The 8,798-nt window shown below is 46.4% G+C and overlaps 1 protein-coding gene across 1 annotated transcript in view; it reads left to right on the forward strand.

The window, feature by feature from the left end:
- The window catches only part of pkhd1l1.1 (PKHD1 like 1, tandem duplicate 1), a 25,273-nt gene extending 17,595 nt beyond the window's left edge, over positions 1 to 7,678 (forward strand). Inside the window, exons 51-74 of the mRNA XM_088405514.1 lie at positions 50 to 203; positions 281 to 443; positions 510 to 598; positions 841 to 1,004; positions 1,089 to 1,337; positions 1,416 to 1,545; positions 1,693 to 1,866; positions 2,060 to 2,163; positions 2,247 to 2,367; positions 2,452 to 2,573; positions 2,736 to 2,826; positions 2,899 to 3,047; positions 3,179 to 3,301; positions 3,394 to 3,505; positions 3,983 to 4,099; positions 4,173 to 4,338; positions 4,566 to 4,798; positions 4,912 to 5,076; positions 5,344 to 5,501; positions 5,572 to 5,707; positions 6,030 to 6,371; positions 6,475 to 6,626; positions 6,692 to 6,838; positions 6,929 to 7,678. Coding sequence (XP_088261640.1) covers positions 50 to 203; positions 281 to 443; positions 510 to 598; positions 841 to 1,004; positions 1,089 to 1,337; positions 1,416 to 1,545; positions 1,693 to 1,866; positions 2,060 to 2,163; positions 2,247 to 2,367; positions 2,452 to 2,573; positions 2,736 to 2,826; positions 2,899 to 3,047; positions 3,179 to 3,301; positions 3,394 to 3,505; positions 3,983 to 4,099; positions 4,173 to 4,338; positions 4,566 to 4,798; positions 4,912 to 5,076; positions 5,344 to 5,501; positions 5,572 to 5,707; positions 6,030 to 6,371; positions 6,475 to 6,626; positions 6,692 to 6,838; positions 6,929 to 7,324 — 3,957 coding nt within the window. The 3' untranslated portion in view covers positions 7,325 to 7,678. The remainder of the gene's footprint in view (positions 1 to 49; positions 204 to 280; positions 444 to 509; positions 599 to 840; positions 1,005 to 1,088; positions 1,338 to 1,415; positions 1,546 to 1,692; positions 1,867 to 2,059; positions 2,164 to 2,246; positions 2,368 to 2,451; positions 2,574 to 2,735; positions 2,827 to 2,898; positions 3,048 to 3,178; positions 3,302 to 3,393; positions 3,506 to 3,982; positions 4,100 to 4,172; positions 4,339 to 4,565; positions 4,799 to 4,911; positions 5,077 to 5,343; positions 5,502 to 5,571; positions 5,708 to 6,029; positions 6,372 to 6,474; positions 6,627 to 6,691; positions 6,839 to 6,928) is intronic.
- Positions 7,679 to 8,798: the final 1,120 nt, after the last annotated feature.

Here is an 8,798-nt window from a genome sequence, read left to right on the forward strand (position 1 = left end):
ACCATGATAATGTTTTGCGTTGGCTCACCAGTGTTCTCTCTTTTGACAGTCGGATCAATTTGTGATCATTCACCACAACTTCAGCCAGAATCCAAACAGGGTCCACATCCTGGATGAGAGGAACGCCTCATCGTTGCCGCTCAGCTTTGACACCAACCGCAACGGCGACTGGTACCTCGAAAACAACGACCTCTTTTATATGGGTGAAATAAGATTTTCCACCATAAATATTATCGACGTGTGTACCCCGGTTTAATCATCGTTGCATTCAAACATTCAGTGTCAGGGAAAACAAGTCAGCGCAAGCGTCGCCAAAGCGCGGATCGCTCCTTATTGGACGTAGGTGTGAGCTTCAGTGTCTACCGTTGCTTCTTTGAAAACTGCATCCCGCCACCGCCCGTCACCATCCCCCCGCCGCCCACCGATCGGCCCGACGACTTCATGTACGATAACTTTTAATATTTCGAGCTATGTGGCGGTCAGGATATTAATATCTGCGTGCTTTGCAGTCTTTGGTCCAACACATCGTTTTGGGAGGACTCGGATGAGAATGGCTTCAGTGTGCCAACAGAGGGCGCTGATGTGGTCATCCCATCAGGTAACGTTTCATTTGTGTTGAAATATTATTTTAAAAATTATGGGAGGGACTCACATTGGTAACCCTTGATTTTTTACATTAACAATTGTTTAATAGATTAATAATTAATATCAATATCACCGCACCAAGTGTGGTGGGCTTTGCAAAAAATAATTGAGAGATACTGCCTTTATGGGACAAGCCAAATGGGACATTCAATGGTTGGCAATCCAAATTCTAAGAAGTTACTTATTCACCCACAGGAACGTGGGTGGTCCTGGATAGCGATACACCCCCCCTCAACAAATTGATAATCATGGGAGTCCTGGAGGTCCCTCAACCGTCCAACAGCACATCTAGTCGGTCGGCTCGGGCCGTGCCGGAAGACCACACCGTGGTCATCAACGCCGTCTACATCTTCATTCAAGTGAGGGGTCAAAGCTGCAATCTCTCGTGCGGCCATCTTGGGGGAGCTGTGCGTTGATAGAAGCGACATGTGCTTGTGTCCCAGGGCGGCAGGCTGCTGGCAGGTTGGGAGGATGAACCCTTCATGGGGAACCTACACATCAGACTGAGGGGGAATCATAGCACCCCTGACTGGCCTTTGTCAAATTGGGTCAATCTGGGTTCCAAGGTACTGGGTGTGTTTGGCACCCTGGAGCTCTACGGACAACCGCACAGCGTGCATCACACCAAGCTTGCCGCCACGGCAAACGCCGGGTCCAGCACTCTCACCCTGGTGGAGCCTGTTGACTGGGAGGTCTGTCTTGTGTTTTTTCCAATTTATTTTCAGTTGATTAGTCTTCAAGTTATTCCGTATGGGTGCCTGTCTGCGCAGGCCGGAGACGAGGTGGTCATCACCACCACGAGCTACAGCGTGTGGGAGACGGAGAAACGAGTGATAGCCGATGTGTCCTCTGATGGCCAAGTCCTCACCTTGAACCTGCCTCTGAGCCACACTCATGTTGGTCAGTTGAAAGCAAAAACCCTTTAAAAAAACAATAATTGGCCGCCTTTAAAGGGGAAAGAACAGCTGTGATTTGTTGTCCATCTGTCAATTACAACAATTACAGTCTATACTCTTGTTTGGGTTTTTCCTCCACGTCCTGTTCCAGGTGAGACTCACACCATCGAGGGAACGTCAAAGTCCTACAAGCTGGCAGCAGACGTCGGCCTGCTGACCCGAAATATAAAGATCATCGGCGACGAATACGCCGACATGACGGCCGAATCGTTTGGCCCTCGACTACTGGTCGGCGTCCTCCCCTCGGAAGGAGATGGCATCAGAAGTAAGAGGGGAAAATAAAGGCCTATGTGTAATTGCAGTCAACTAGTGCTTTTGCACATTAGACTTCGTCCAAATTGTTCCCATGGGACGTTTGGAAAGCATATATATTTGTTTTTTTCCGAAAGATATTAAGAAAAAACTGAGTTACGTGGAGGACATGCCAAAAGACTTTCGCCATTGGTCTACTCTTTTAGGCAAAGCAAAACTCCGGAATGTCGAGTTCTTCCAGTCGGGTCAGGAAGGCTGGACTGATGAGTACGACCCACGATATTCAGTGGCTTTCACGGACCTGGGATGGGTACGCCCAAATTTGTCTGTACAATTGTTGTATTATTAAGGACCGCTGCTGAGCGTATTCTGGGGATCTCTGGTGTCTTCCAGGCCAACGACTCCATTATTAAGGGCTGCTCCTTCCACGACGGTTTCTCGCCGGCCATCGGCGTGTTCCAAACGGATGACTTGGAAATCGACGATAACGTCATCCACCACACTGTGGGCCACGGTAAACGCACGCTTCATTTTATTCAGGAGAGCTGCTTTATTCCAAAAAAGAAACTGAGCCTGAATGTCTGTTGTGGTGGTCTAGGGATCAGAGTTAAAGGGAACGGGATCAAGCTGAGGAGGAATCTGGTCACCATGACTTTGTGGCCTGGGTCGTACCAAGACAGAGAAGAGGAGTTTAACTATGACTGGAGTGCCTCCATCAAGGTGGGTCCAATATGTCGAATCACTTCAAAATTAGATTTTTTTTTTTTAACTCTATGAGTACAAGTCACATTTAAGAGCCATCCAAGTGTAAAATGAGTTTAGTGGTGGTAGAGTATATGTTAAAAAAATGTCTTCTTAGTTTTTGCTTGTTCTTGGTGTCAGGTGAACGAGGCAGTGGACGTGGTGATGCAGCACAACATTGCGGCGGGCTACGAACGGGTGGCCTTCCACATCGATGGCGAACCGTGTCCTGGTAAGGTTTTTTTTTTTGAAAAGATACATTGTAAAAACAAACATCCTCCCAAAGCTGACACATCTCGCGCAGGCGTCCACAACGGGAAGGAGGCGTGGATTCACAACGAGGCCCACGGCGGCCTCTACGGCATCTTCATGAACCGCGACGGGATTCCCGGGTGTTCGCAAATCCGCGACTTCTTCATCTGGAGGAATTATGACTTTGGAATCTACTCCCAGGTGGGAACTCGTCACTTCCTGTTATTTGTTGCGAATCGATTGGTTTGAATTCATTCGGGCTCTCCATCCTGGCCAGTTTGGAGTAGTAGTGACTTCAAGTTTTGTTTCTGCTTCATCCCTTAATCTCCCAGACTCAGATGAGCATCACGGTGTCCAATGTGACTTTGGTGGACAACGGCATGGGGATCATGCCCATGATCTTTAAACCACCTGCTCTGTCCCACCAGTATGCCGATAAGAAGTTCAGAGTGGAGGTAAGACATCAACACCGCTTGTTTTTTTGTTTTTTTTTAATAAATATTTGCTCGGCAGATTTTCACACACTCTTGCTTTTTTTCCATCCCAGAATGCAGTGGTGGTTGGCACAAGCCCCCACTTCAACTGCTCCCACACAATTGACGCCAATGACTTTAACACCATCAGTAGCTGGTCCCATCGAGCGCCCAGGCCCACCAACGGTAACAAATGAAACCGGAATTTTTGGTTTCACTGAGTAAAGTACATTTTTCTGATTCAATTTATTACAAAAAATATGAACACAAATCTCATTTGAAAGTTATAATGGTGAATTAAGTTCAATTTGCAAATTGTAATGAATATATCAATGAAATGAAATACATCACTAATTTAGGAAGTTAAACTGAATTGCAAACTCAATTAGCAAAATCATTTTGTGAAGTAATTACATTAAATTTGTACGATAAAGTCTATGAACTATTAAAATCATAAACTTTCCAGTTTCAGGCAAATATGTAAATTAAATATGTAAATTGAAAATTCGGATGAATAAAGATGATTTAACTCAAAAACTAAATATAACAATAAAAAAAAGTGAATGAAACACATTTGAATGTTGTTAAAGTGAAACAAATAAGTGAATTTCATATTATTTCCTATTAAAAAACCATTACCGATTCGGTTATGTTTGGGTCCAGGTGGGAGATCGGGATTCTCTTGGCCCTCTTTCCAATCTGATCACAACAACGGTCCGGTGAAGCCCTTACCTGGCATCCTTAACTACAACGCCATCGGCGGCTTAATGGAAGTGGTCGGTGAGTGGCAAAAACGCTTGCAGGGCGTTGGATGCGCATCCTCACAAGTCTGTCCCTACGTTCGCTCGCCCAGATTCGACGTTGGTGGGCTTCCGCAACGTGTGCTCGGGCGAGACCAACGTAATGTTCTTGAGCAACCCTTTAAACGAGGACCTGCAGCACCCCGTGCACGTCTGGAACCTGACCATCGTCAACAGCACCGAAGACGCGCTACTCTTCATTCATAGGCCGGACGTCAGGTATAAAATAAAAGTTTTAGCGAGTGACGCTCCGCCTGATTGACCGACATCACACGTGATTGGGCGATTTTAAAAGCAAAAAATCCTCAATACTTTCATTATGTTTTTGGTTTTATTTTAGCTTGTTATAAATAGACAAAGTGTGGATAACATTTAGGGGATATATTTGTTTCATCATCCTGTTTGCTCTTGATTTTGAATGTTACATTGCGCCTGTCGTTTGTCAGCAAAGTGAACCCGGCCGACTGCGTGGACATGGACTGCGACGGCAAGAAGAAGACATTGCTGCGCGACCTGGACGGTTCCTTCCTATCGGTGGCGGGCAGCGTGGTGCCACAGTCCGAGTTTGAGTGGAACGGGGACCCCAGGAGGGGCCTGGGAGATTACCGTATCCCCAGGACCATGCTGACCCACCCCAACGGCTCTCGAATTCCCGTGGAGGAGATCGCACCCCATAAAGGTAAACCGGTGAACGAGGTCCTCACCACGGAGGCCCAAAATATCAGTCGACGAACATTTTCAAATGAATGAACTCAAATTTCGTGACTTACTTTTGCTTTGTCTTGTCATCAGGAGTGATCCGATCCAACTGCACTTACGTGAGCGCCTGGCAGGCGTACAATTGTTCCGAGCTCAACTACAGGATGCTCGTCATCGAAAGTCTGGACGCCGACACGGAGACCCGGCGTCTCAGCCCGGTGGCGGTGCTTAGCGAAGGCTTCGTCGACCTCATCAACGGTACTGGCACCACGACGCTCACATAAATCCTAAAAATAAAAAAATAGACACACACTTGTTCAAATGCAAGCTTTTTGTGTTATCAAAATATCATCAATACTTTGATGCAGTTATTTCCTTATTGCCACAGTTACTTATGAACAGATACTTGGTTACTTATCAATTGGTACGTGTCCCAAGTACAATAGAAATCGTCAATGCCCATTGACTTCGTTTAAGATGGAAAATAAATTCAACTGTTCATTTACTGTTCCTCTTGATTGACAGGCCCCCAGGACCATGGCTGGTGTTCAGGTTACACGTGTCAGAAGAGGGTGTCCCTCTTCCACAGCATTGTGGCCACGGGACACGCCGTGGACGTCTTCTTCACAAGTACCACTCCCCAGAAGATACGCCTCATGATGCTCAACGCCGAGGAGGACGAGGTCTGAGCCCGTCACATTTTTGGAGTTTTGATCCAGCACACGATGTGATCCAATTTTTTGTTGTTTGCAGAGCGTGCTGGCGTCGGTCTTCTACAACAAGCGGCAACGGTTGGATGTGTATGTCGGCAACCAGTTCGTGGCGCCCACCAATGCAGAGTGGAACGAGGATAACTCAGACTTCATCCTCAAGGAACCCATCCAAGATGGTACTGAGCAGCAAAATTACTCACACCCAGTAGATGTCCAGATCCAATTCCTGTACTTCAGTCAAACTTTCGTGCATAATGATAATTCAATGAGCGTTTTGTTGCTGGTGTGTAACTTGGCCACAAGAGGGCAGTATAACCCACTAATGGACGTAAAGTATGACAGTTTAAAAGATGGAACAGAGAAGGCTCACACAATTAGGGTGCTGTATTCTTAAGTGATTTTCTGCAGAGGATAAAGACTATTTGCCTGTAAGTTTTGTTAGCAGACTTTGCCTTGTTTTCTGTCACCTGGATCCACGTGTCCATGTTTTCCCTGCAGGAGATTATGTCCCGGAGCTGAACAGTTCCATGATAGGTGCCAACTTCTTCGATGTTAAGGCCAAGATGTTGAAGGTCCTCTTAAGAGGATCAGAGCCGGTGGAGATCCGGATGTCGCCCCTGATCGTCGTCTCCTTCAACATGCCTGCCTTGACTGTGGACGAGTTCTTCGGCGAGAACCTGGTCAAAAACCTGGCCTTATTCTTCCAAGTCCCGTCCAACATGATCCGAATCACTAACATCATACGGGAGGACACCAGGAGAAGGAAGCGGTCCACGGATGTGACCGTGGAGGTGGAGATCAAGAAGCCGCCGGTCCAGGAGATCTCCAACACCACCGATGGTGAGATTTGGATCTAAGTGGTGTAGTGGTTTTCGGATTCTGGTTTCTTATCCTGTTGTTGAAATGTGAAGCCTTAACTGTCCTGCTTTTGACCCCCTACCAGACGAGGAGGACTTCAAGCTACTCCAGAACATCACCGACAATTTGGCTCAGGCGGTTGTCTCAGGCAACCTCAGTCAGTCCATCGGCTTCAATGTCTCCTCGGTGGGAGTTATTCCCCCCCCGCCTCCGTCCTCGGACCCCCGATGGAATGAAGTAAGACCGGAATGACCTCTAGTGGCAAAAAACTGGAGGATTCATACCTCGCCTTCGGTGCGCAGGAGGCCTCGGTAGAGGTGACGAGAGATGAGCCCGAGGTGAGCTACGTGTCCAGCGTAGATAAGCTGCTGCTGATTCAGGAGCCCGTCGCGGGTGAATACGTGGGGCCGCTGATCCGGCAGCCGAGCCTCATGGCCGTGGACGAGCTGGTGAGCAGATGCGCTGAGATGGGGGAAGCAAAAAAAAAAAATACCACTTTTATTTTACGAATCACCGTCGCGCATATTTTTCACCTCCAGGGCGACTGCGTGTCAGTGGGCGTGACCACTATGACGATGACGGCCAGCTTGAAGAACTCCAGCGGCGCCGGCGTGGACGGCCTTGAAGGCAACGCCACCATCTTGTTCCGCTCCTGCTGGGCCAACTTCACCGACCTGTCGGTGGTCAACAGCGGGGAAAACCTCACCATGGAGTTCACCTTGAACGACTGGAGCGCCCGCTCGCAGGAGTTCAGCGTCCAGGAAATTCCTGCGCCCACGCCGATGCCCTCCGTCACACCAGACGACGAGGACGACGAGGACGACGAGGACGACGACGTGTTCAGTACGGCTGAGACCGTGGTGCCCGGCAGTTTGTGCCTGGTGAGCGTCATCTACACCTTCGCCTGCTGCACCGACGACATGCCAATTTGTTAGTGGGAGATGCCCAATGTCCACCCGGGACAAAAAAAAAAAAAAAAGTGCCCATTTAATCCATCCATGTTCTTTGCAAATAATGAATATGAATCGTTTGGGTTTGTATACCCAAAATGTGCTTTTTTTCTTCCTTGCTTGTACATTAATTGTGTGAATGCTGAAAGCATATAATTCCTCATTTTCTCTCCCTCATTATTTTCACACGCAACTAATTCCGCTTAATAAATGCCATTCACATTGTTGAAATGTTAACACATTGACTTTGGAATTCCAACGTTTAACTCAACATATCAGCATTCACATTCAAATTCTTCAGAAATGTCTGCTGAATAAAAACAATGCTGTGCATTTCAACTCTGGGCCCTCAGTGACGTGATATTTCATACCTGCCTCATAAAAACAACAATACGACACTAGGCCTTGTGAATCCGCACATATTACATCAGCCTTAAATCGGCTAGTCTTTCTTAGATAGTGGGGCAGGCTGCCCTGGAGGAGCGTGATGAGATCCTAGAGGGAGAGCTCTTATTATCCCACAGAACAGGCTTTGCTTTTGCGGTGTGAAGTCTATTTGAACCTCCACAGCAACAGGTGGCACAGTGAAATTTTCTTTATCAAAGTGTACGTGAGTTATAAACTTATATTGCTGGAAACATTTTTTTTTCTAAATTACACTAATGATGAATGTGATAGATGGATGTGATTTAGATAAACAATATTATTTATAGTCATTGCGGTGAGGTTGGAGGCTGCCAAAAATCCCCAAAACTACATGATGTCCATCTACAAGACCATCCACAGCCAACACCATGGACAGTTTTGCTGACCACGGCCAAGGTCGGCAATGGCAACAAAAAACTCCATTACATGAAAACGCCGTTTTGCATTCTAATGTCAGTAAAACGCCTGCTTTTAGCCCTGGTATTAGTTGGTCATATAGCGTCCATCAGCCCCAAGCCTCATGAGAATGAACGGTCAATGCATGATTTGTGGCATTGAACAACGTATTGAAGGGGGTGAGGCAGACACACAGGAAGCAACGCGGTCTCAACAGACAACAAACAAAATGTTTTACTTCCTGGTTAAAAATGTCGGTACCATAAACTCATGTTTAATATAAAATTAAATCGCCAATGAGCCAAATGTAAATTATATGCACATAGGCCCTTTAAAACATGCACTTTTCAAAGTTGCGTTGTTTTTTATTTCGCAAAAACATTGAAATACGATGACAAACTATGTAGCCAACAATATGTAAAATTTAACAATTTTACTAGTGTTACATATCAAATTCAACAATCAATTAGTGAGAGAAATGATTGATAATGAATCAAAGTAGTGTGAATACAATTGAACTATAAACTATCAATTGAGTCTGGCCAATCTAATTGCTGGCCATACTTGGCCATCTAATCTGGTTGTATAAGAACGTCCTGTCTTTAGTTGACAAAACAACTCGAGTTGGTTTTATAAA

This window comes from Hippichthys cyanospilos, chromosome 21, assembly GCF_059441005.1.
Source record: "Hippichthys cyanospilos isolate Australia breed blue-spotted pipefish chromosome 21, RoL_Hcya_1.0, whole genome shotgun sequence".
In the NCBI taxonomy this organism is placed as follows: Eukaryota; Metazoa; Chordata; class Actinopteri; order Syngnathiformes; family Syngnathidae; genus Hippichthys; species Hippichthys cyanospilos.